Raw genomic sequence first — 27895 nt, 5'->3', positions numbered from 1 at the left:
TCCCCGTCACCACCTTCCTTTCCAGAACACCCTTGATACGATGGATGCCTGGTCCAATAAATTTGGCGACATCTACGGGTAAGCATGCCACTTCTGCTAAGGAGATGCGTGTCTCATTTGCTATTACAATACATGCAAGAATCTCTCGCAGGATGTTCAACGGTGATGCACCCTTTGTCATGGTAAAGGACATGGACCTACTAAGGCGCATCTTCGTCAGTGATTTTGCCCTATTCACGGACAGAGGGGTACGTAGATGGCTCCGCTATTTCCTTATTTTAGTTACTGCAATCATACTCTCAATAAAACAAACTAAGTAAACAAACTACTTCACTTACAACGAGGTTTCTGAAAGCTAACATGATGACATGATAAGCTGATATAATGGGATATTGATCACTGCATTATGGGCCATCCAGGGTACAGTGTGGCCCAGATAGTGTCGTTCGCTTCTCTCAAGGAAGCAGGAGTCTCTCATAGTTCATCTCAAGAAACTTTGTACCCGTGGGGAAACTGGTCTTCTAGAAAGGAGGTTTCACACCTTCCTTTTGTTTTCCTAGAGGGTTCTAATCTGGACTCCAAATGGTGACAGCAATCCTGATTATTATCTGTTAAGGTTTTAGATTGTGTGTACGTGCATGAATTGTGTTGACAGTAATCACAATTTAAGAGTTGTTATGGTGTAGAATTTCCGGGCAGCATCCGCAAGACTAACCGCACCCGTACCCAGCAGCAACCTCATAATCAATAACCTCTCTGCCATAGTGACAATATTGTTTTAATGAGAGCGTATGTCACACGAAAACGCAGTATGCGAGGTGGTTGACGATGGCACATCTTTATATGCTTTTTTAAACAAAGTGCCTAATGTTACCTAATTTAGCGCTTGATAAGACATGAGTAATTTCGTTCAAGCGTATATTTTATCGGCTTCAGGTGAATCAATAAAGCAAATGTATGGTTGTAGCCTAGATGTCCCTCCGCTCATGTTGGATAGGTTTTATTCGAGTAAAAATGCATAAGGGCTCCCACTTGCATATGTACTCGAAGGGCCTCCCATGATATTGTGTTCCTACTTCTGTCCTTCTCTATCTCTTATTCGACCCTACGTTGGCGCTGATTCATCCGTCGGTCGACCATCGCATAATATCATGAAAAAAGCTCCAAACATCCGACCCCCATTAAACGAAATATAATATGACTACCTGCCCAATCTTTCAGAGAAAACATATTTACCAGTATATGGAGCAAAACTCGCATTATTACATTCAAATCTGGTTTTGCTATAGTTAATATGAATGAAGGCGCAGCGCGCGTGGACACAGGACGCCTGAAGGGGTGTAATGGCGGTGACTAAGTAGCTGACCACTATAGGATGGTGCCGAGTCATAGAATAAAAAGGCAGTGCTTGATCATGCTAACCAAAAACATTAATAGTGTGTAATCAATCAATAAATTATTGAATTAATTACAAAATGAAAATTGGAAAAAGGAGGACTCAAACAGGTTAAAATGCTCAGAATAAAAACACAATGCTTGATAATCCTGATTGAGAAAATTTACAACGTGTAAGTGATCAATTATTTCAAATAACTGAAAATATTAGCTGTGGTTTAGCTTGTGGTTAAATCTGGAGTCACGTGAGAACAATCTGCACGGCTACGCTTAGGTTCGGCTTGAAGGTAAAGACATGGCTTTGGCCCATAGTAGTCTACTCCATGGTTTCAGCTTTATTTATGCCATAGGGAAACTACTTCACGTATGAGCACCTCTTGCCTCTCGTCGTTGACCATTTTTATTCTGGTGTAGAAAACGTTTAGCGGTATGACATCACATCTACGTCTAACTCCGGGGCACACCACCATCACAACGTTGGAACGAACCTTCTGTCCTAAAAACTCGCTGTTTCAATCACCTCTACCAGCTACCGAATTATCTTTTTTTTCTGCGTCTTCTTTTTCTTCTCCTTTTCTTTCTGCTTCTTTAATTTCTACTTCTTTTTCTTTTTCTTTCTTCGCTCTTCGCACAACCATAGACAGGCGCCGTACAGCACGGAGAGGCACGGAGAAATGGAGAGAGTGTAGTCAATGCAGCGCTCGCTAAATAAAAATGAAACATTGTAAAAAGTAGAGTACCAAGGTGCCAATATGCTAAGAATGGACAGCCAATGTTTGCAGATGCTAAATATCGAGGTATAAAAATTTGCATCATAAAAAAGTTACAGCACATTGTCACTAAATGTGAAACGCTATTGCGTCATAGGTACTTTTAACGGTGAGGTTCCCCGGCATTCTATCGCCCGCAAACATCGACTTCTTGTGAACGCGCTCTGACCGAGCTTACCGGTGATGTCATCTCTCGGTTAGCTGTCGGCGAAGGAAATATAACAGATATAAATTTTAACTGAAATTAAAGAGTGAAAAAAGCATCATCGGTGAGATCTTGGTATCGCGTCGTATACCTCAATGGGGGAGCATAGGTGCCACTCTAATTTTTATGCCATCTTGACGCTGCGTTCGCTTTGCATTTAATGCGCGTGATGCTGTGTAAATTTGGAAATTCCTATAATGCATTTGGATCAATACTTGCGGTAATTCACCTTTTCCGGTAATTCGAATATTTTTCTGGGTATCGCGAGATTCAATTTAATAGATTCTTGTTGCACTAGAAGCTAAAATCTGGAATTGCACTCCTTTCTCTCTCGTTCCCCATGAACTCTTTCGTCCTTTCTTTCATAGCCCAGTACAGGCATTCACAAAGAGTGACCCGATTCTGTACCGTTTCTCTCCTGAAATTGTTACATCACAATACCCATACTGAAGAATATAACCAAGATCGTCGTTGGTAAGATTTAATGATAGTGTGCCGCTGTTATAGATCTATATTATCTTTCACCGTAATAAGCGCAGTATGAAGTTCATGAAGTTACGACCTTCAAGATAAGAGTACAGGGATTAGTTCTTCGTTCGTACTCCGACATTAGCTCAAGGGTGTCCCTGTGGAGAGATATTTTACTGTGACAAGCTAATGGCAAGAAAGGGCGGAGAAAAGTTGAGGGCAAGAAAAAAACGCACACGAAAGGGATATAAAAAAGGCAACGAAAGGTGGAAGACTGTCGCCACTGCTATTACACCATTAGGCATTCGAGTTTATGAAAGTGTTCGTTAAAGCAGTTCACTTAAATGCTTTGTATCTGACGCAGAAATAAACATTCTGGCAAAAAAAAAATTATAGACTATGCATGATTTCTTCCGTTTTTCAGACAGTATGGAGGATGGTGAACGAAAATCCAGTGTGTCGTAACTCAATCAGCATGACACGTGGGGAGCGGTGGAGACCTGTAAGAAAGTGCATCTCCCAAGCCTTTACGGCGACCAAGCTGAGAATGGTACGTGAAACTAACTCCGGTCGTCTTACCAACTGTCCTGCACATCCAACATCCTAAGTTTCGCTCTCGTAATGCCTTTAGTTGCCTATCAGGAATCAAATTCATAGCCTTTGGATCTGACAAATCTACGGAGTCAAATTGCTCAGCGGATTCCCATTTTGTGAACTAAACTCAAGGTTCTCGTTTCTACGAACAATCTCATAATTCTCTGCCATATCAATCTAATCAATTGCTCAAAGTTTGAGCTAGTGTTTCGTAATCTTTTATTTTCATTTTTCGATGGAAATTTTAGACTCTGTAGCTTGATTATGGTTAGGTTGTTGTCATTTAGTGTGAGATCATTTAGCGTAGTACCACAGCAGCACCTAATGGGCTTACCACACGCATCGGCCAGTTTGTTCCAGGCATGGTCGAGGCCCTGGACCACTTCCTGGAGCTCCTAGGAGAGCGGGCTATGCATGGCGAAGAAATAGACATGCGTCCCTACCTCAACGCCCTGACGTTCGACATCGTGGCCAAGACAACATTCGGAATGAACCTTGACGTCCAGGATAATCCCGAGAATTCGCTATTTGCGCACGCTGTGGGCGTTGTTCCAGGTGCCACTGCAACCTCCTTCCGCACCATGACACGTGAGTTGCCAAGAATGAGAATAAACAGTAGGCGCCGCAAACGGGATTGGCAAAGATAGAGAGCACCATCAAAATGCCCCTTTCCATTATTTGAGGAAAAAAAACCTTGTGCGTTTAGTGTATCCTATCTCTTGAAAAAGCCCGCGAAATTTAAAACAAAAATCAGGTGACTAGCCTATTTTCGCGCCACGATCGTGCTCCTGTCTATCCTGGTTGAAGCGAACTAAATCGGCTGCGCCCGAATCTCGATAGCTCTGTTTCAGGGGCAGGTCGATATGTTGGCGACGGTTGCAGTGCGTGCGCAGCAAGGCTGACAGAACATCGACATAACCGCCACTTTTTTCAAGTTTATAATTTCAAGGATTGTCTTCCAACTTTTCTAGCAAAAGACATCCATACATTTGTCAGTTTGTAATATGATAGCGGCCCTTAAAAATCGTTGAAGGTACTCTCTTTTTCGACATTATAGAGCCTTTGTACGTTCAAGGGAATGTGAAAAAAATTCGCAGATGACCACTGATATCTATGCGGCAACACACGAGAAAATTACTTCATTACAATATGGTACATGATTATATTTTCACTTATGTAAAGATATAACGGAGAAATTACAATACTCGTTTCCGTATAATTTTTTTGCTACAACAATTTCCATTGAGATGACGTACACGACACGAGGTGTCCTGTAGCTATCGACATTTCTATCATATGGAGGGGTCGAGCTCAAGGAGATAGTCACAGTCTTCTGATCACATATGTGAACACTCCCACGACATCTCCCAAATATATTCTCGCAATGTTTCAGGTTTTGAGGCCTCAATATGAGGGGACAAGGGTACCGCGGGTCAATTTCCATGTCCCCTTTCATATGATCGAAACTGTCCAAGTTAGCATGCAGCCCTTTCATGTGAACGATGCTACCTAGTCTGGTGATATCGTGCAACGCACTCTATGCTTCCACTAGCCACGCATCCGGCAACTTCCATGTGCGAAAGGGAATCAGTGCCCAGACGTGACGCATCCCGTCTGTCACCTGCTAGAGGTATTCTCGCAACGTTGAGAGGCTGTGAGGCTTGGAATGTCGGTTGCAAGGGCCAGGCTTTCTGTCACATCGCAGTTACTAGCTTCTGGAGGCGTGCTTCTGATTGTCTAGACTGTGAGGCTTCAAGCAGTAGACGCGGACACCAGCGCTGACACCAACGAAATAAATTGATTCGGCCGGAGGGCACCATAGCTCTCGCGTTATAAGGTTGTTGAACATTTTGGAGGTCTAGTGCCAAGAATTAATTAGCAGCCGTTGTATCAATACGGCTTCTGTTCAGTATATTTCAAGCAGTGTAACCTATACAACCCTTTGTCGTTATCTCGTTGATGTGTACCTAAAGTGGCTCTTCCTGTTTTGTAAGAGCAGTGAGTCAAGACACTACTACTTTGCACTAATCGATACATCAATCAATCAATAAAATAATTATTCCCTCTTGATGTATCTGTCAGTCTTGAAGGCTAAGGTATTCAACTGTGGTGGCCTTTAGAATATGTTCTTAGTGACGGGGTGCGTGACTGAGTGTGTTTGTGGTACTATCACGCTTAGATTGTTAACTGTACCGAAGGAAACATTCCGTAAGACTGCAATCTTGTCATTCTGGCACGCAATGCCCTACAAGAGCAATATCTATGCTTTAAAGAAAACAATGAGCAAAATGGAATCAACAGCCCCACGTAGGGTCTGTTATGAACAGCTGGGCAGCAGGCAGAGCAGACCAGATATCGGTCTCCCGATTGGAGTAACACTGAATTTTAAGGACTAACATTCGCATAAGTGAACTAAAGCTCTCAAAAAGGTAAGCCCCTACGGTGCATTCAGAATATACTGGCATGCAGAGCGACGCCTAGGTTAATTTTTAGGTTGAAGTTCAAAGCCTTCATGCGCGTACGCAGAGTTCTTCTCTGGCATCAAGGGGTGCGTCCCGCTCATGCTGAAGTTGGAACGATGGTTCGGATACGATGCATTTGAAGAACTAGCAAAGTGCTGCAGACCTGCTGTGGAAGCCCGAAGACGCAATCCAGAGGTAAGTATAGGCAGGAGCTGCAAGGTATAATCAACGCCCAATTAAAACTGTGCACCCCGCCGGGGTGGCGCAGTGGTTACGGCGCTCGACTACTCTTCCCAAGGACGCGGGATCGAATCCCGGCCTCGGCGGCCGCTTTTCGTTGGAGGCGACAAGCAAGGCGCCCGTGTACTGTGCGATGTCAGTGCACGTTAAAGAACCCCAGGTAGTTGAAATTTCTGGAGTCCTCCACTAAGGCGTCTCTCATAGCCTGAGTCACTTTGGGACGTTAAACCCCACAAACCAAACCAAACCAATTAAAACTGTGCATAGTGCGGTTCATCTCATTTACTATGATGGTGTTTATAATATTCGCTCCAGCAACGGTCTTTACATTGTCCATAGGGGCAGGCATGTTAGGTTTATTCGAAGACTTGGTACAAGCGAACCTCTGAGACAAACACCAGTCTATGCGCGCTCTTACGGCGGCAAACATCCTGCACAGATCGCTGAGGGGTCCGATATTGAAAGGGAAGTTTTGCCCCCACAAATGCACTTCTTGGAGATATGCACCGGTAAGAGGTTGCGCGCTCATAAGGCGGCAAATATCCTGCACAGACCGCTGAGGCGTCCGATATTGAAAGGGAAGTTTTGCCCCAACAAATGCACTTCTTGGAGATATGCACCGTTAAGAGGTAACAATAGAGCAAGGTGGTAAAACGCTCTCATATTGAGTGCATCATGAATGCAGGACCAATGGCAGAAGAAATTCATAAGAGCTATCATCCGTAGATTTTTTTTTTTGTTGTTATTCACCTTCGGCCCACATGAGGCAAGTGTGCTCAATGAGCTTAATTATGCGAAAGTTGAGAAAAAGAGAGATTTTAAAAATAAGCAGCAAGCACAACCGAATTGATAGCCTAATAAAACTTTTTCAAGAATAAATTAAAACAGGAAAAAAAAAAGAGGACGTGTTTATGTTTAGAGATAGTGCGTGCCTTCTGCTGTTGACCCTGTATTCATACTTATTTCTTTAAGCCTTCTCAATAGTAGCTTGAGGACATTCAGAGAAACGCTAATACTAAAACTAATTATTCCATTTAGTTTTCCGAGACCCTTACCGAGAGATAAGTCACCCTTATTTCCTTACAAAATTTCTCTATTTCCTGCACGGGCAGCTGCTCGCGCATCTTTTTTGCAGACCCATTATAAGCACAGGCCTTTGTCCCCGTTCCTTGCTTGCATTTTAATATTTTTACCATACATTGCTTGTACAGGCATAGAATCTAAAAGCTCGTAATATGCGGCATGATTAGGCCCAAGAGGCCACTGAAGTGTCAGGGCATCGTAACAAGATATAACCGCTTTATTATGCGAAAATGAATAATTGAACCAGTAAAGATGGTTATTGGTGCGTGCCCGTTGCTGCCGAGAATATCCTTGCTTTTCTGAGGTTCTGCCCGCAGGGACTGATCCCATAAACAATTTTTTGTTTCCCGCTACCTAAATACTTATATATAATTTTTAAGCGATGGTATCAGGAGCAAAATAGCTCTCTAGGAACCTCTGAATCACTCATCGTGTGCTTGTTAAACACCAAAGCCCTGCTTTGTTTGGGCTGAGGGGTGCCAGCATGCATCACTTAGGAAAGACCTCAAGAATCGCTTCGACTCATTTGTCAAAGTCAGCAGATAAGCAGGCCCGCGTGAAATGTCTTCGGTAGACACGACATAAATGATAAGCATAAAGCATGCCTTTAGCGAAGAGAAACGTACGCTTCAAGAACGTTACTGGAGAGGCAAGGATGATTTTGGTTATCGCACGTACGAGCGGTCTCATAGTGTCTGCATTTCTTTCCGGCATTGTTCGAATCACTACTAGCACTAAAGTAATATCTTCGTACTTGTATATTTTTGTATCAATGTATTGTTACTTCGCTACTTGATTATTAATGAGGAAAACATACTTACTACTGTAGGTTTTAATTATAACAATTAGTCATGGCTGACTAGTGAGGAAGTGTGAAAACAGGAACAAATTGTGTGTCTATTATATGAATAGTGTTTTTTTTTTTTTTGTCGAAAAGAGCACGCTCATCTCTATTTCTTTCATAAAGACCAATATAGGGTTTTTGTAAACATACTGCCATTCAAAACTCAATTTTGTTTTCTTTATTTTTAACAGCCGTCGCCATACGGCCTTATCACCGTGTTTGTAGCGCACGGATCGATCATGTATTCCTTTCTGTTCATGCTCGTTGTCACGAGACGCAACTTTATCACTTCCTTTATTGCAGAAGATGCTTCGAGATGTATATCGAAAGATCTCAGCCACGGGCGTACTTCTACAATGTTCGAGGCTGTGCTAGTCATCGTCAGCGCTTTTATCTAGGTCTTTCTTCGCCACCTTTAAAGTGAGCGCTGACGGGTGAAAGTGGTATTTGTTGATCGACGATCGACGAGCAATATTGCTGCTATCGCCACCCCCGATTGCTTAGTTCTTTTGCGGGCGCAAGTGAGCCCAATAAAAAGCTTATTCTGATCAATTTCAAGCCTCCTCATTAGTCGCCAACGGCCTTGTCACCCCTATGTGACAGTACGTGCTACTTCCTAAAGTAGCAATACACTCACGATATGTAACCTAGAATAGCAGAAATATTTTGGCACAACAACGACGGTTTTTCCTTCTCGGCCCACCTCAAGATTATGTGTCGTGCATGCATATATTTATACATATATATTTAAACGAAATACATTATACATATTTATACATATTTATACGAAATATATTTTGGGCAGCATCAATGAGCAACTGCGCCAGATTCCAAGAAACAAGATTTTTTCAAGAATAGCGTAAATCTTCATGAAGCGAAAGACAAGCTGAGAACAGCTTAAAGATCTTTTCTCTATTTCTAGATAAAACTACAACTCTCTTTGCATTTTTCGTGAGCTAGTGCTTTGTTTCATTTTCTTTCTATTTCAGTCGAATAGTCTCTCCCCAGGGTTCCGGAAGAGGTTGTGGCTCCATTAAATATACACATTCGCCGGCTCCTATCCAAACAGCAGTTAATGAATATGCAAATAGGCAGAAAATCATTCAATAATTTTTTTCAGAAGGAGTCCCAAAGTCTTTGAAAGGGAGGGGGGGGGGGGGTAGTAGGGGCAGGAAAAATAGCGCATCTCTGGATGCACCACACAGCATACTAATTTTGTCGAACCCTGAAGCGCAAAACAATAAAATCCGGCGACATGAGAGAGACACAGGAAAGAGCGCTCTGTCACGTCGCTGTCTTCTTTGCGCGTCAGGCGTTGCCAAAATGACCAAACTCTACCAACTAGCCCACGAATCAGCCTTCCGCGGTACACATTATAAAGTTGAGCTTGTAAGCTTGAGCAAGGTTCCACAGGCTCGTAAAAGTAGCTGTAGAATCTTGCCTTATACGGATCTCCTCATCGTCACCGTTGACATTTGGGTGTGGCTGCCGCGTCCGATCCATGGCGATGGCCGGACATTGCCATACAGGGTGTTCAATGTTGAGCTTTAAAGTAGAACTAGGGAAAAAAGTTTGGTGTGGCGTGTCAGGTTCAGACTGTTTCTTTGGAAATTTCTTCCGAACGAGCTTGTGCTTTTCTTGTGCGCTCATCCCATCCTCCGGCCTTTACCGCGTAGACTCAGACACCATAAGTCAGTAGAATAAAGCAGAATGCTAGATGGGCTTAATTAAGATATGGATACTTAAACATCAGACAACCGTTCCTTCTTCCCTCCTACTCTTAGCCGGGCGGTCGAGTTATTTTGTAAACAAAGTGCGCGCGCACCGCGATCATAGAGGAGGTTGTCAGACAGGCATAGAATGAAGAAGCGGTACGTGCTTCCAAGAGTAGTCGACTTATATGTAACAATATTTTTAACTAAAATGACGCGCCCGTGTGCTGTGCGATGTCAGTGCACGTTAAAGAACCCCAGGTGGTCGAAATTTCCGGAGTCCTCCACTACGGCGTCTCTCATAGCCTGAGTCGCTTTGGGACGTTAAACCCCACAAACCAACCAACCAACCAACTTTTGGTCAATAAACGGGAAATGAAACGACATTTATTGCTTTGCCCGAAATATTGAACTTGTGTGACATAAGTTGTTTGCAGTGTACTGACTACAACGTTAATACTCCAATTCTTTAGCTTCGGAGGAAGTGGCTGTGATTATATTTTTAATATTAGGAATATACTTCTTGCCCGAATTGTAATTTACCACTGCATCCTTAAAAACAAATTTTTCATCGCGTAGGTGTGGTGTAGACAAAAAGGACAATCAGCACTGGTATCCGCTCTTCTAATGTTCCACTTGCAACAGCCATCACCTGCTGAGTCCGCATTTCGTTTCACATTCGCAAATTTGTTTCATGCAACTCTAATAATCAAGTTCGTTTTTATTCCAGTGTAACAACGACAGAACGTAGATTAATGCGCGTTCTGAGGTGGTGCTTCGCGCGAATTCGTTATTAGGAGACTCATTGGTGGCGCACTATCACTGAACCCCTACACGTATAGGTGTTTTCGTGTCCTTCTCGCACGATAATAGTACCTGGACGCTATGAAAATGACAACCCTACACTGTCCTGATCCCCCCCCCCCTTCTCTCACCTCTCTGGACACGAATTGATTGATCAAACGTTTTGGTAAAAATACGTTACTTAAGTAGCGATACATGCAGAGAACTACTATCGCGTTGCTCTCGTTTTATGGCGAAAACCTTTTAGGCGCAAGGCGAAAAACTCGCGTCGGCGAGATTTGTCTGCGAGAAGTGTGAGCGAGATTCTGCAAGTGACAGGTACTGCGCCTTTCCTTTCCTTTAAACCAATTATAAAACGCCGGTGAACTTTGATCCGTTCAACGAAAGGCAATTGATTATAAATGCCTAAAAATGCTTATTAATGAGCAATAATGACGGAAATGACCAACTAATAACTTGTAATGACTACTGTAGACTTGCAATGACCACTAATGACTTTAATGACCAGTATGTCTAACGATGAGAAGAGAGGAGTCGCTGGAGAAAGATTTGATATTGGGAAAGGTTCAGGGTCACCGGAGAAGGGGTAGGCAGTGAACGCGATGGTTAGATGGCATCCTCGAGGCGCTGCAGGTGAAGTTATGGGATGTTAGGAAGATAGTGAGAGACCGGAAAGCGTGGCGTGATATGCTCCATAGGGTCATGAAGAGTCGCACACAACTGAACGACTGAATTGAACTCAACTGATGTCTAACGATGATTTGTAACGCCTAAAATTGATTACAAATGACAAAAAATGCATAGTATGAATGCTAATCACTTTTAGTGACTACTAATAGCTTGTAACGACCAACATGTCTAACGGAGACTTGTAACGACTGCAATTGATTATAAATCACCAAAAATCTTAGTAATGAGTAATAATGACTACTAATAAGTACTGCTACTATAAGTACTACCAGTAATAGCACCACTGCTACTACTACTAGTAATACTATTTTTTCGCCAGTCGCCTCTTAAGAGATATCATAGGAGACCATGTAATTTTTCTACCTTGGCTCAGCTCAAGAGGCCAGATGTTCTTCAAAGCTTTATGGAAACGGAGTTCGACAAAGACTGTTTAGACGTCGACGAGTCTTACTGCACGAAGGAAGAATTAGAGGAGATGAAAGGTATGGTTGCTAATCTCAGATCCGTGACTGAAAGCCTTGCTACTTAATTGTACCATATTTTTCTTACGTTTCGCCATGACGACGAAGCTAGAGCACTGCGTATGTTTAGGAGGAAGGAAAATTGAAGTTGCAAATATTGAATTGCAAGCTAAACAATTGCAAGCTAATGACTGATGAAAGCGGTCGCTCATGTAGAAGCTGTGTTTTCGATGCTTTGTTTTTAGCAGAGTGCCCCACAAAACAGTCTTTTTGGATGTTTAACAAAATAGTGACTCAAGAATGCAGAACCCAAACTAATTGATTTTGATGTTAATCGTGCAACAAGACTCCAAAATTCTGCCAAATAAAAATCCAGGCATTTCAAGAACTCCGCGTGAGATAGAACTAATGTGAACAATAAGATGCGGAGACATCTAAGCCCCTGTTGTTGATTTCCTTTGCTGCTCACATTACGGATCTTTCTCCCCGTACATGCACAGTCATACTGTCTTAACCGATTCCCCTTAATCCATTTCTGTATTATCTAATGCATATTCATTACAGTGTAGTAAGCCCAGTTATGTGCGACATTCCTCGACATAAATTCCAATAAATCCTTGCTTTAGTCAAGTCGTACGTACATACGTCACCGTCTCCCCCAAGAGCACTGTAAGATTCCATTCGCGTATCACCCTCTAATCTGAAATGAGTAACCAGAGTTAGCAGCACATGGCATGCCATGTGTGTCATGAAATCTGAAATGAGTAACCAGAGTTAGCAGCACATGGCATGCCATGTGTGTCATGATATCATACAACTCACCGACCAATCGATACCCGGATATCGCTAGCCAGCTGTCACCCGCCAGAACCATAGTTGCTATTTTTCACCCACAACGCCAACAACACCTGATTTATGCTGATAGGGGCCTTTAATATTACCACGTTATTGGTTAATAAACTTCGCGGTCACAGAGGTTGCAGTGTAAAATAACGGTATTTCTGCAATCGCACTACATATTAAGAATTCGTGAAATATGAATAGGCATGACAGATGAGTAGATCAATCAAAGGAAACCCACCGTGTCATGGTAGACGGCATTCAGCAGGCCAGCATAAGCATTATAGTTAGTCGAGTAATTAAAACAGCAAATACATAAACTTTTTAGGATCTAGAAAAAAGCGCGCTCTGAGATTCAAAGTAAAATTTCAACACTTTGTAATAGAAAAGGTTTGTCGATTCAGTCCGAAATAAAAAAAAAAAACGATCAAGAACGCAGTCGCTTAGAACAGAATCTGGTCCTAATATTTCGCAGTTTCTTTCTAAGTCACCGCTAGTGTACGTTAAAGAATAAATCAGGAACAAGCATAATATCTATATAAAATAGAACGCAGGACAATGCACAAAACATTACCAGAAATATCATGACTTGATTTTGCAGTTTGCAACTTTTACATAGAGATCTCAGCGAACTTCTTTTGCATTGCTTCTACTTCTTTCAGGTAAAGAGAAGATTGTTATGCCAATTATGGATGTTGCTGCCAATGCGGCAAATATAGTGCAAGCGGGGTGAGTTGCCGGAAAAGGCGGAAGCAATACCGCAGCTAACATTTATTCCCCCTTTCGCTCCCCAAAATAGGTTCGAGACCACCGCCGTCACTCTTTCCCACTGCTTATTCTGCTTAGCCAAGTTCCAGGAGGTCCAGGATAAGATAAGATCCGAAACCAAGGCTGCCCTCGAGAAGCATGTGAGTCTGCAGAAATAGCCCACTTCAGTGCTGCGACACATAAGCGCACCAAAGGAAGCATTATAAAGGCAGGATTTTATACATATTCTTCATTTTATGCTCTTATAATGCTGTATCGTCGTGGACGCTTCATGCGCCTGGCTAAGCATTCTGAAACGGGTGCGAGCGATGTTCATTACTTCCTTTTATTCTCAGTGTTTCTGGCGTAGTCATGAAGCCTGCAAGCTAGAGGGTAAATTTATTGTCTTAGAGCGTAAGCATCACGGCCACCATTCTCCAAGATCATTCATCTGCGCAAGCTAGGCAGAGCACATGCGGTAGCTTCATCGGTGCCTCGCCACAGGAGCGCCGTGCACCAGCCCACCGTCTCCTCGCTGGTCTAAACCGGCGCTCTCGCCGCCACACGGCAGCTGCTACGACTGGGCAGCTGCGCAACTGCGACTTACTTTCGGTGTCTACAGAGGATGATGCATTACCTGAGCCATCGATATCTACACTCTGCCGCAAGCGTTAGACTGAATTAGACAATCCTGCTGAGCTAGCCTAGCATGAGGCCTACTGAGCTTATGTTTGTGAACTAGGTTCTACTAGGTTCAACCCCACCGATTTTTCAGCGTATTCTTTCGCATAAGCAGGGCTCCGATTCGACGATCCTTACAATGCGGCTTGTCTGCAACGGCAGTTTGAGCTACGCATGCGACAAAAACAGAGGTGCCGTCCAGACCTTGAGTCTCTCCTTGTGGTCGTTACCACTAGACTGATGCAAGTTTTCTGTCATGTGTCCCTGGTGGTTTGACTAGGCGAAACCCACAGCTTAACTAAAGGTCATATAGGTGTTCTTAGTGCACATGACTGTACAGTGCGCCGTAGCACTCAGCAATAAGCACAACACACAAAGATGAAAAACTCGCTTTTTATCTGCAGCAGAATATGCCCATCGTCGGCCCTACATGGCTAAGATTATCTCAATGATTGCGCTCGCAACTCACCACATGCAGAGCAATTCTCGTTCACTGGTACTGCATTGCATAACTCTGCATCCTAGCCATACAACTGATGACCAAGCTCATAGCATCACATAGTACTTGCTCGTTAATAGGTACAAAGGACCATTGCATATTAATTGATGGCACATTTCATGTTATCATTTATTCAGGTATGTATTTAAGTACAGCTACCCAAATATTTAACTAGCGGGCATGATTTCCGCCTTTTTTGTACTGCTCAGCCTTAGGGTGGATAAAACTTGCCGGAAGGTTACGATTGAGCAAGGGCCTGGTAAGCCCTTGCTTATACTTGGACTTCGTGCAGGTTAGCTCCTCTGTAAAGCTCAGAATCACAGAAAGCGCACTCTAGCCATTTCGTCGCAGTAGTTAGAGATTGTGTGAATGTAGTACATACGGTGTTCTTTGCTCTATAACAATGATATTGCTTAAGGAACTGAAATATCTTTCGTTATTCATATAATCAGCCTGAGTTGAGGGTTTCTGCGAAAATTGCCGAACAAATAAACAAAAAGCGATATATATAGCAGTATTATAGGATACCAATAACAAGAGTCGCACAAATATTATTTGTCACTTTCATAATACAAAAGCGATAACGTGGAAGTTAGGAAGGAGAAAAAGTTTAGCTCTAAACGAAACTAGAGCTTATTCTCTCAGACGAAGCTACTATGGGCGTTTTTGTTCATACCGGCACCGCAGACGAATGCAGTAGCCGAAAAAACAGCAGACGACAAACTTGTTTTTAACGTCTTGTTTAGGATCGCTTGAAGGCTGCACTTATAAAGTTTAGATATAGCTCCTTTGAGGAAAGTTTAGAGTCCAAGGGGGTTTGCTTCTAAGATGTATAAGGAGGCTCTGGTAGCGTTCGTGGAATGCAATCTTCGGAGGGCTGGGACCAGTGCTCCTCTTACCAAGGAAAAATTTTGTACCACTCAGTATGCACGGTGAGTCCCACAGACTGCGGCGAAAAATCAAGCATTATTAGTCCTAAGTCCTACCATTCTCAAACTCGCTGTATATGCTTTTATAATGTCAGATACTCATAATCCATGTCAAAAAGAGCTATTGTACATACCATGCTACAGAAACTGTCTAAGTTCAAGTAAAATCTAGGAACGCTTCATTCCTCCAACTTTTATTTCTTCGAGGAATGCTTAGTTTCTCATAAAGGCATGAACTTTTGCGTCTGGAAAACAATATATGTCTGTATTATACACGTTAAGTAAATCACCATATTTCTAATTTGCCTTCCAGGGAGAGTTCAACTACGACGCTCTTTCAGACTTGCAGTACACAACGCAAACGCTACTGGAAACACTGAGGATGTACACCACGGTGCCAGCGTAAGTACTGAACACCGTGTGTAAGTAGAGGAAAAGCTAAGGTCGCTTCTCGAATGTATCATCTGTGGCTATAAATGTCAGCGATATATAGTGGCGGGAGTTAAACAAAAACGGGCGAAAGGCGTGGGGAATGGATGTGCTTCCCCGTACAGCAGGTGTTCTTGCTGTTTCTTCTGCTGCCTTCGCTCGTACCGAGTGGTGTTGGTGACCACCGCTGCGTTCGTGGCTCAGTGACACATTGCGGTGCGGAGATGACGACTTCTCTTCTCGGACTGTACACGTTTATTTACACTTTTTACAATTGGCGTATTTACACAAATGTCGTCGGATGCGACATCAAACGTAGAGGGCTAACTGCGACTGGTGAACGATCTGAGGTCAGAGGCTAGCAGAATCAGGCCTTGGCCTCCTGCTACACTTTAGGCCGGAGTCCCTTGAGATCTCCGTCAGCCTAGCCTCCCTCTCGAACAACCCGTCTGCCCTCCACTCACGTCCGAGCCCAACCCTGCTCCGCGCCCCACTGTTTTCCAAGCCCAACTCTCCAACGCTCCCACGCAAGAGGCGCCAAGCAGTCGCAAAACCCAACGGCGTCGACGGTTACACTTCCGAAAATACATAAAAACACACACGCGCAAACCTCAGGCCAACACATTCCGATCCCTGCCCTTGGCCGGTTGCGCGCGGGCGGTGGATTCAAAGGGACACACAGGCGTCTTCACGGGAAGACGTGTCAACTGCGCGTTCTCCCAAGGCCCGTGTTACGCCGCGTTTCGGGATTTATGGCCTCCGCGCCCTCTCCACTCGAACCGGGAGACACCGCAGTTAGCGCCGAACCCACAACCACGCGCTTATGCTGTGCGCTCTAACTGCACTGTCCTGCCTCCCTCGCGGCACGGGACGGAGAGAGCCGGCGGCGTCGCCCTCTGCCATGTGTTCTGGGCTCACTTCCGAGAAGCGGTCGTCTGCGCGACCGTCATAAATCTGCCCGCGTCAAGCTGCCCCTTGACCTTGGTCGCCCCATCGGAATCTCGCTTCTGTGCGAAGCCCGCAAACTTAACTCCTCCCCATCGAGAATGTTGCGCGTACACTTGCTGTACGCTCAACATAAAACTCCTCTAACGGTGGGAAGAGGGGGGTGGGGGGGGGGGGATTGGGGTGGGGGGGGGATTGGGGTGTGGCGTACACCAAACGAAACAAACCAACGCAGCATGCAAACAATAGTGCACCGCTCCGTACGTAGGCGTGCGCGCCCTGAACGACAATATCCGGTGTGCATATTCGCAAACGGTAAGTAATGCATGCGCGAAAACTCTGAACAACACTCGTGGCGTATACGACACCACACAAAGCAATACAAGGTAACACTGCTTGGCGTATACAGCACGAAACAAGGCAATAAACACAGCATGACAGAGCACAAAGCCGGAGTTCACACAAGACACATAGTCGGGCACAGGAATGACTGTCCACTCCGTGCTCAAAGTCTCGTGATGCGTCAACGTTTCCCCCTCTCATTCACTGCCTCAGCGCGTGGTCGAGCCACAGGGGATCTTTACGCCTGTCACAACTCGCAGTGGCAGGGTGGGTTAAGACTGTGAACATTGCTCGGCGCTTACCACCTGGATCAAATGGCTGGACGGCTCGCATGGCACAGACGGGCCGCAGCATGCAAGATAATGGCACGCGCCGTGCTTTTTGGTTGTGCCACCCTCCCGCATCACATAAGACGCTAGCTGCCTGCGTGCACGACACACGCGCTTCCTCGGAAGCCCGAACAAGAATGCACCCAAAAGGCGCCTCTGAGACTATTGCGCCTGTCTCAAAAAGCCCATTCTCCGGAGGCTCCGCCTTAGCAGTCCTTCCTTTACGCAGATGCGCACCGAGGTCACAACGCTGGTCATGGTCCATCGCTGCATGTGACAATGTTATTTTGCGGTTTTCTAAGCGTGGGACGCAATTTCCGTCGCCATCGCTCAGACCATGCCTCATACTGCGCTCATCTACATCTTCACACGAACCCGTGTTTTTCGGCTCGGAATCGCTTCGCATAACCAGCTCTGCGGCTGCTGGCTCCTCGGACGCTACTACTGGTGTAGCGATCACTGTTTGGACTGAGGCGCTCTCGACACAGCCTGCCTGGCACTCTGCCGCTTCGGTCGGGAACAGAAGTTCAGCGCTCGCGCCAACCAAGCATTTCGCGTCCTTGCTCACATTCGCGTCATTAGCATGGTGAGCACATTCGGCTACCTCGCAAGACTTGACCTGCTCATTTTGGCTAATGACATTCCATGTCACAGGCGCCTCCGTAGAGCACACCTCTACCTCAGGGATATGAGACTGCTCCTCCCTCTCAACATCGGTTGATTCTACAACTCGCGTCTCCTCAACGCGAACTTCAACTGCACTCCCCTTACCGACCGCCTCGATCAGCGTTTGATCAGTGCCATTTGCGGGAGTGTACGCCTGAATTTGTACCGGCTCCGGTGGTTCACGCGCTGCCCTCCGTAAGCGCTCCTCCTCCTCGAGCCTTTCCCTTTCCTGCCTTAGCTCTTCCTTGGCTATGGCTAACTCCCGCAGGCGTTCGTGGATCTGCGCTATTCTTTTCTCCCTTCTCTCCCTTTCCTCTTTTTCCTTAATTCGTTCAGCCTCTGACATCGGCGCATACCAAGCGTCGTATGCACAGTCATAATCACTCCACCAACCCAATGTAGCCATTATGCGTTACTTTACATTAACCCTGCGACTCATGCGCATACGCTGAGGCAAGTAAAGTGAGAGCGGAGAAACTCACTCAGTCGGCACTGTCAACCAGGGAGCTTGGGAAGTTCCCACACGCAGGTGCCGCGCAGAACGGGGTCCGTCGTCTCCCTGTCGCAGCGCTCCGTTCACTTTCACGACGGCCTCTTGCTCGCCGGCGCTGTCCTGAATAAAGCCTTGGCTTCTGAGGCCTCTCACTTGAATGTCGCCTCACTGTCGCTGCCTCTCTGGGCCGGTAGCGTCGATTCACGGGGCACCCCGACTTCTGTCTTCTACCTGGTCGGCATTGGCTCACCGAGGTAGTGTGCCACCCTCCGTGTACATCAGTCCGCGGCGTCGTCGATCTCTCGCCACTCCGCAGAAAGTCGCTGAGCCGATCCTGTCTCGACTGCGCCAGTTAAACAGTGAAGGCTTGGGGGATAGATGGCCTTCCCTATACGGCAGGTGTTCTTGCTGTTTCTTCTGCTGCCTTCGCTCGTACCGAGTGGTGTTGGTGACCACCGCTGCGTCCGTGGCTCAGTGACACATTGCGGTGCGGAGATGACGACTTCTCTTCTCGGACTGTACACGTTTATTTACACTTTTTACAATTGGCGTATTTACACAAATGTCGTCGGATGCGACATCAAACGTAGAGGGCTAACTGCGACTGGTGAACGATCTGAGGTCAGAGGCTAGCAGAATCAGGCCTTGGCCTCCTGCTACACTTTAGGCCGGAGTCCCTTGAGATCTCCGTCAGCCTAGCCTCCCTCTCGAACAACCCGTCTGCCCTCCACTCACGTCCGAGCCCAACCCTGCTCCGCGCCCCACTGTTTTCCAAGCCCAACTCTCCAACGCTCCCACGCAAGAGGCGCCAAGCAGTCGCAAAACCCAACGGCGTCGACGGTTACACTTCCGAAAATACATAAAAACACACACGCGCAAACCTCAGGCCAACACATTCCGATCCCTGCCCTTGGCCGGTTGCGCGCGGGCGGTGGATTCAAAGGGACACACAGGCGTCTTCACGGGAAGACGTGTCAACTGCGCGTTCTCCCAAGGCCCGTGTTACGCCGCGTTTCGGGATTTATGGCCTCCGCGCCCTCTCCACTCGAACCGGGAGACACCGCAGTTAGCGCCGAACCCACAACCACGCGCTTATGCTGTGCGCTCTAACTGCACTGTCCTGCCTCCCTCGCGGCACGGGACGGAGAGAGCCGGCGGCGTCGCCCGCTGCCATGTGTTCTGGGCTCACTTCCGAGAAGCGGTCGTCTGCGCGACCGTCATAAATCTGCCCGCGTCAAGCTGCCCCTTGACCTTGGTCGCCCCTTCGGAATCTCGCTTCTGTGCGAAGCCCGCAAACTTAACTGCGGGATTGCTTTGCAAACCGCCTTATAATTACCTGTGTTACAGTGCACTTGACGCATGCTCTACTGATAAGCGCCTAACGCATCGCACCTTAAGCTTCAGTCTGCACTCTTCGGTAACCAAATGAGAAGCTATTGTTTATTTGCTCCTTGAGACGAGCGGAGGGGCTTTCTTTGAATATTGGGAATTTTGCTTGGTTGCAGTTAGGAGCCCCGGAAGGAACTCCATATATCTAAAAACTGCGCTTCCCTTTATTGCGTTTCGTTCTGCATAAAGATATACGTCTAAGCCGCAGAGCTAACTTTACTCTTGCCAAGGTGGCTGACCTGCATTGGCGTGTGACTTCCGATACCAAGGTTGCGGGATCCAATTCTACTATTTTTGTCGGGAAAATACCAGAACTACCTGCATTGTGGTGTGTCACTGCACAGGAAGGACACCCCAAATAGTTAAAGCAATCCGGAGACTTCCACTGGTTTCGTGTACCGTTCATGTGCGTAGTTGTGACGATTAGCTCCACCTAATATAACATCCTGTGAACTTGTCACAAAAAATTTACTTAATCGTCAAGCGGCGGTGATGAAGAACACTCTTGAAGCCGTAGTAAATACCCAATAGCATCTAGTGAAGCGCGACCATAAGGCCAAAAATGAAAGTTGCACAAGTTTCACAGAAACCTCAAAGTTGAAGCTGTATGCTAATGAGTAATTTCTGTCCTATTACAAACGTACACAACATAGGATGTTACTTATAATTATTTTACTAGGCAAAGCAATTTTCACATACCATCTTCAAGTCAGCGCTGATGAATGTTAGCCTGCCCCGCATTCTGAAAGAACTTTGCAGAAGCTATCAGTGTATTCGTATCAACACAAAACATCTATGAAGACGTCACCGCATGGTAAGGTCACGTAATTCTAGCATTCGTGCAGATTTAGTGGGAACCGAGTCCCTGCCGTTTGCAATATGGGACAGACATAGATAGGCGATGCAGATGACATCACATAATGAAGGGGGGGGGGGGGGGTGTATGCGATTGCAACATGAAATGACACTTACCCGCCGACGTTGAAGCTATCGTACGAAGACAAGAGTGCGTCTTACGTATAAACGCAGGTTCACGTCAAGGCTGGCATCCTGTGACTACCGCTACGAGAGTTTGCTGATACCTAAAGGTGCGAGCGTGATGGCTTCTAGCCACCAAGTGCACCACGACAGCAGAATGTGGGAACGACCTGAAGAATTTAATCCAAACAGGTCAGTTCACCGTTGAACACATGTGGTGTCCCATGGCACAGTAACTGTTTTAACGTCACTGTCCGTAATACAAATTCGCCTTAAAACCACCTCATAAGGTTGCAGCTTTTGTTGACATGAGTACCACAGCGACACTCAAAATCAAAATGTCACGCTTCAACATGCCCGGTCTTATTATTACTGTTCTTTTTTATTACTGTAAGAAGAAACCATAAAACTTGTTCCTCTTGTTGGACCGGTTCTTAATTTTTGCATTCTGAGGCTTTCTAGAGCTTTTGCGACGCAGCACTGGCGTTTTGTGGAAGAATTAAAAAAATGCGGATGGATATCTTTAGTGCACATTGAACTTGAATTATGTATGATATAAAATAAATTGAGTCGCTTTATTTAACATGCTCTAAGACAACTTTTTAAAGCCTCTGACTCCGCAAAGAATGGATTTAAAAGCTCAAGAGCTTGCAATACTTTCTAATCACCAATGTTTTGATGCAATTAGTTTCACCTCCACTGATCAAATAAATGGCTTTCTCCACTTACACACACTCAGCGCTCACGATTTCTTCCCACTGAGCAGATTAGTAGCTTTTGAGTTTAGAAACGTTTTATTAGGCATTAAACATTCACATTAGACATTCCATGAGCGGCGACAAATGGCGAAAACAGGAAAGGCACATGATTAACAACAAAGGAAAGTGCACATATTATACATCCTAACGAACAAATACATCACAAATCAGTATTTACATACAGAATTAAATTTGGCAGTTTGCGATAATGATATATACAATTTAGAATGGCAATGCACATGAAGGTATAAAAAGTGTAGAATAATTTGCCAAATAAAATAGATATAAACATATACAGCAATCGCATGGACAGTATGTATTGCACACGTGTGAGTGGACATATTTGCATTACTTTGCAGGTACCGGTGTGTTAAAAACCACTCAATACACGTCCATTCGACATGTTTGGATGCAGATATGTGTTGCGATGTACGCGGGAGTTGACATATTTACATCAACCATTGAAACGACATAAACGCGTAAGGAAACACTCATTACAGATGCACGACGCACCTTTTCTTTTTTAGAGACATATACTGAATCCATGGGTTAACATGCATGATAACACAGATGAAAGACAAGGCAGAAAATCAGACAACAAGAAATGACATATTCAGCACATGAAAAACAACAATGTTTATAGCCATTAACGTAGCAACGATGCCCACAACAGGAAAATATTACAAGCAATAAACAATGTGTAAAATCAGAAACCTGTCTCAAAGGTAACAGCCAGAAAATTTGGAAGGGTGAAAAAAAGTAACGACTGCAAACGTCACGGCCATAACTTCAAATCTTTACCCCCATTAAAGGGATTATATAGTATACAGGAAAACAACCTAAATTAAAGAGCTCAAAATTATTGAAAAACATCACTGCGAGAAAACGTTTTGGTAATTATAATAATAATAATTGGTTCACAGGAAGGGTAAGGCGCAGTTCTTTGTCACACTTGTTTCTGCGAACACCTGACCCGCGCCATAAGGAAAGGGAGGAAGGTGCGAAGTAAGTGGAAAGAGAAGCCGTAGTGGAGGGCTGCTGAGAAATTTCGACCACCTGGGGATCTTTAACGTGCCTCAAATTTTGAAGCGAAAAGCTTCACTACGAGGGCTGTTTTGTTGTGGCTGTAGGAAGAAAAGAAGATGCACGGGCCTGCTACTAGCTCTGCAGCTGAGCAACTGATTGATTTATCGGAAGGGAAAGGTGCGGTAACTGTCTCACTTGTTTTCTGTGGACACCTCAACCGCGCCGTAAGGAAAGGGAGGAATGTGGGAATGAAAGTGGAAACCGAGAAAGAGAAACCGTAGTGGAGGACTACGGATTAATTTCGACCACCTGGGGATCTTTAACTTGCGCTGACATCGCACAGCACACGGACGCCTCTTCGTTTCGCCTCCTTCGAAACGTAGCCACCGAGGTCGGGTTCGAACCGGGTGCTCCGGCACAGTAGTCGGGCGTCTTACCACTGCACCATCCCGTGCCTCAAATATCGGCAGTTTATAGTCTACACATGTGCTCATTAGTCATACATACCTGAATAACCTTCTAGTTGCTCGTACTTATTCTGAGAATCACTTCGGTACGAAGGCCGTTTTAACATATAAAGGCTTTTTCCACATAGCATAGGTGATACTTGTTGAATAAAGAAAAAAAAGCCTAATAAAGCAACATACAATGGGGAGGTAAATAATCGCTACAGGCATTTTGGACGCGTACATCATCATGCTGTCAGAGGAAAGTTTTTGAAGGGATAGCCTACAAGAACTATTACGCGCCCTCTGACAGCCATAACTTTTGCGTCTGTACTGTCTGGGTATTGGTAGAGGGCAAGAAGGAAAAATTAAAATTAACTGCTGGATATTAAGCAAAGGGAGCAAACCCTACTAAGCATCTCCATAAAGGTCACGGACTTAAAGCATTCAGTCGAAAATAAAACACTTAACCTTCTTATTTCACAACTGTGAAAGTGTCTATAGGTGCTTTATAAACGCCATAAGAAGCACGAATGCCTGGATATGAATATTAATTATACCTAAACAAGCTGCTAGATTGTCCTCAAGGCGATTTTATTCTACAATAGAGACTGCACTTGTTATCTTGTAAAGGGAATTGCTTCGGCAGTCAACCAGGTGTAGCTACTAACCTCCATGTTCTCTATACACCGGTATGCACGGCAGTCTTCAGCCTTTAATAATCTTCCGTTTTATGCAGGTTCTCTCCAGAGGAGAAAGCATCACGGGACCCGATCGCCTTCCAGGGCTACGGCGTGGGCCCTCGAAACTGCGTCGGCATGAAGCTGGCCCAGATGGAGATGGCTCTCATTGTTGCAAAGTTGGTGCACCGCTTTCGCCTTCATTTAGGCTCCAGACACGTGAGCGTAAGTCTCGTCACACGTAGTAGTCGTAGAGGTTGTAATGCTGTTTCCATTAAACTCTCAGAATGCAGTGTATGTCAAACTTTTCAGTCTCTATCGTGGTGGAAGCTACTCTGTACAACCAATATTCGAATATTAGTACTTTCATAAAGTACTAATGCAGCGCGTGATGGGGGGTAAGAACATTTATTAACTATTCAAGGGCCAAGAGGTATGTTTTGATCAGCCCATAAGGGACCGGTCCTTAGAAGCACTAGGTTGAGGTCCCTAGTTTGGGACCCCAGTGGCGGTTGCAGCCGCCCAGGCACACCCCAAAAAGGCTTGTTGGCCTGTAAGCCGTGGCAGCCGAGCAGGATCGCCTCCCAGTCCTCCCGGGTTAGGTTCGGGATGAAGGTTGGTTGGTTGGTTGGTTGGTTGGTTTATGGGGTTTAACGTCCCAAAGCAACTCAGGCTATGAGAGACGCCGTAGTGGAGGACTCCGGTAATTTCGACCACCTGGGGTTCTTTAACGTGCACTGACATCGCACAGCACACGGGCGCCTTGCTTTCCGCCTCCATCGAAAAGCTGCCGCCGAGGCCGGGATTCGATCCCGCGTCCTTGGGAACAGTAGTCGAGCGCCGTAACCACTGCGCCACCCCGGCGGGGTCGGGGAATAGCCGGGTAGGAAGGGAAGGCCCACACCATGTGATAGATGTCAGAAGACACCGCTCCACAGTGTTGGCAGCTGCCACTAAACGAGGGGTCAAAATGTTTGAGGGCTGCCGGGCACAGCAGTGTATTATAAAGGCGGAGAAGGATCCGCTAGGTAATGAAGTCGCGGCGCCGGCCCCAGTTTTACCAGTAGTGATCTCGACCGATACTGCGCCTTAAATTTCTTATAAAGCAATTTACAATTGAAGGGAACGCTTCGCTAGTCTGATAGAGCCGATCTTCCCGTGGCTCTAAATTTGACCTTCAAGTGACCTTAACCTTATTAATTTTGGGTGTCCACGATTCGTGGTTCTACGCCAACGGCATAGCTGTTGGAAGAAGGAAAAGAAAATGCATGGGCCTACTACTGGTTCTGTAGCTGAGCCACCTCCGCTGCCTAATAGTTGGTTCACAGGAAGGGAAAGGCGCAATATCTGTCACACTTGTTTCTGTGGACACCTGAACCGACCGTAGGGAAGGAAGGAAGGTGAGAGTGAAAGTGGAAAGAGAGAAAGAGGAGCCGTAGTGGAGGGCTTCGGAGTAATTTCGACCACCTGGGGACCTTTAACGTGCGCTGACATCGCACAGCACACTGACGCCTCTTCGTTTTGCCTCCATGGAAACGCAGCCGCCGAGGTCGGGTTCGAGTCCGAGCACTCCGGGCTATAGGAGGGCGTCTTCCGCTGCCTCGTGAAGACAGAAGAGAAAATAGCGAAGAAAGAAAAAGAAGAGCGAGATAAAGACGCGCGCAACAAAAACAGCCGTCGTCCACCACCGAAGCGGTGGCGGGTGCAATGACGGCCTACAACACAAACATTTGGTAGGAGGCAAGCCCCCACCGCAAGCGGCGGTGATCCACCTGCAGCGGTGGTGTCTCAGCTACAGAGCCAGTAGCAGGCCCGTGCATTTTGTTTTCATTCTTCCTACAGTCGAACAACAATAACATCGCACAGCACACGGACGACTATGGAAACGCAGGTGGCGGCGGTCGGGATCGAACCCGGGTATTAGGGCATCATCTTAACCACTGGACCACCGCGGAAAAAGTATAAGGCGGCTTCATTTCCCCAAAACCCAACTTAAATTACTTCGTAGACCTCCACTAAGTCTCGTCTTTCTCTCTCTCTCTCTCTCTCTCTCTCTCTCTCTCTCACTCTCTCTCTCTCTCTCTACCACCCCCCTCCCTCCTTTTTCCCGTAACTTATGGCGCGATTCAGGTGCCAAAACATGTGACAGAAAGTGCGCCTTTTCCTTCTTGTGAACCGTTTATTATTTTAAGGCGCCTGTGTTTGCCCCGCCGTAGTGGTGCCTGACTACTGTGGCGGAGAACCAAGGTTAGAACCCGACCGCCGGCGGCTGCGTTTTGATGGAGGTGAAACGAAGAGGCGTCCTGTGCTGAGCGCCTTCAGTGTGCGGTCGAAATTACTCACGTAGCCCTACACTACGGCTCCTTTTCACTTTGATTCCCACCTTCCTCCTTTCTCTTAGGGCGCAGTTCAAGTACCCACAGAAACAAGTTTAACAATACTGGTGGTGGTAACAACTTTTATTGCCACGAAATGAAAGGAATTATTTCGGGCTGGGGCGAGTCTAGGGTGGCCTCCAGTCGGGAGCGACCTCTTGAGCTCGCGTGACGAGGGCCAGTTGCGTAGTTTTCCTGTGGTAACAACTTTTTAACAATACTGTGCATTTCATTTCCTGCGAACCAATTTATTTATTTACGACAAATTATGATAAAGAAGATTGAAGAGGCTAGCGTTGTGCCGCAACACACACCTTTCGCTCAGTCACTGGGTTCAAGCAATGCTTAAACCCCAACTCTGTTTCTGTCTGTACTTCTCACTTGGTTGGAGAGATGTTTATAATAATAATAATTGGATTAAAGGAAGGGAAAGGCGCAGTATCTGTCACACTTGTGTCTGTGGACACCTGCACAAATCAGTAATGGAGCGAGCGCCCAGACCAGCCCTCTTGGCATTCCATAAAGGAGAGTTGTAGCCTCTCAGCGCACTTAATAGCGGAATTGGTGTATTCGTTATTACCACATTATTCCGAAGAGTTATTTTATGTTGTGACCATGTTAATGTGGACTACACAAAGAAGATGGGATATCACAGGCTCTTTTCACAAATGTATGAATAGCTGAAAACGTTTTCACAAATAAAATACAAATATCGTGCAAGAACGCTTTCACGATTTCAAATATGCCGTTTTCGTGTTTCATAGCCTTGCCACTTTACTCCTAAAAGCAATAATCCATTTAATTTTCTTCACTCACGCTGCCTTTCACTAATATTTTGATCATAACCACTATGTCAGCATCGATTGTTGCACCAGTCACTGCTTCCATCTGTGATGCTTATTTCTTGGCTTTTTTCACCAGGGTGAACTGAAACGGCACATGTATTCTATCATCGCATGCCCGGTGGATGGAGTCTGGGTCCGACTTGAAAATCTCAAAAAGGACTCCTCTTGAAGATTCCTGAACATACGGACATTTTTGCAACCACATCAGGCACTACTTGTTCCTGTATATAGAGTAAAAAGTACTTTAGGTTAAAGCTGCTTTAGCTGACTTAAGCAAGAAAGCAAGGAAACCCTACGAGGGGAAATATGAATGTTTTTACGATTCTCGCGTGGACAATTTGTGATGCATATGGGGTCGTCCTCTCAAGCGCTAGGAAGAAATAAGAAAAAGACTACGTTCTTCATGCTGTTAGCAGCAGCCTGAGCGGTTACTTTGAGGTCATATTCCTGCGTTTTTGTTCTTAGCATGAGCAAGACTGAATAATTTAATTAAACGTTTCGGATCGTTTATGAGCACTGTGCAAAACCAATTTTCTCCTCCTTCACCGCTGCCGATTACCACAACCCCCGCTAGTGTCGTGGCACACCGGCTGGACGCTTCCATTTGGGCGTGGAAAAAGCAACGGATGTGCCACCAAGACATATACGCGGATTCCCACGAGAAGGCGACTAAAAGATTCTGGAACTGGCCGTAAACGTGAGCGGTCGTCTTGCAAATATCGGGGGATAGCCGACCCCGATTATTCGGCGCACACGGGTGGAATCGTCAT

The 27895-nt window shown here is 45.7% G+C and overlaps 1 protein-coding gene across 1 annotated transcript; it reads left to right on the top strand.

Annotated features, from left to right (window-relative positions):
* The first annotated feature begins 151 nt into the window (after positions 1-151).
* Positions 152-27728, top strand: LOC146189863 (cytochrome P450 3A41-like). Its single transcript, XM_084604624.1, has 11 exons — positions 152-248; positions 3263-3388; positions 3783-4020; positions 5959-6089; positions 11641-11749; positions 13231-13297; positions 13368-13476; positions 15738-15826; positions 21047-21187; positions 23965-24130; positions 27202-27728. Exons 1-11 carry the CDS (start codon positions 153-155, stop codon positions 27292-27294), a joined length of 1365 nt encoding a protein of 454 aa, XP_084460750.1. The 5' UTR covers position 152; the 3' UTR covers positions 27295-27728.
* Positions 27729-27895: the final 167 nt, after the last annotated feature.

This window comes from Amblyomma maculatum, chromosome 5, assembly GCF_055883805.1.
Source record: "Amblyomma maculatum isolate TAMU_Amacu chromosome 5, ASM5588380v1, whole genome shotgun sequence".
Lineage (NCBI taxonomy): Eukaryota > Metazoa > Arthropoda > Arachnida > Ixodida > Ixodidae > Amblyomma > Amblyomma maculatum.
This window is presented reverse-complemented; position numbering and strand designations above follow the sequence as displayed.

Bases quoted from the DNA above. Each gene is read 5' to 3' on its own strand.
- LOC146189863 (XM_084604624.1), top strand. From the start codon at position 153: ATGTTCAACGGTGATGCACCCTTTGTCATGGTAAAGGACATGGACCTA. The intron at 13,298-13,367 runs GTGAGTTGCCGG...TCCCCAAAATAG, and splicing joins GCAAATATAGTGCAAGCGGG to GTTCGAGACCACCGCCGTCA. The intron at 13,477-15,737 runs GTGAGTCTGCAG...TTTGCCTTCCAG, and splicing joins AGGCTGCCCTCGAGAAGCAT to GGAGAGTTCAACTACGACGC.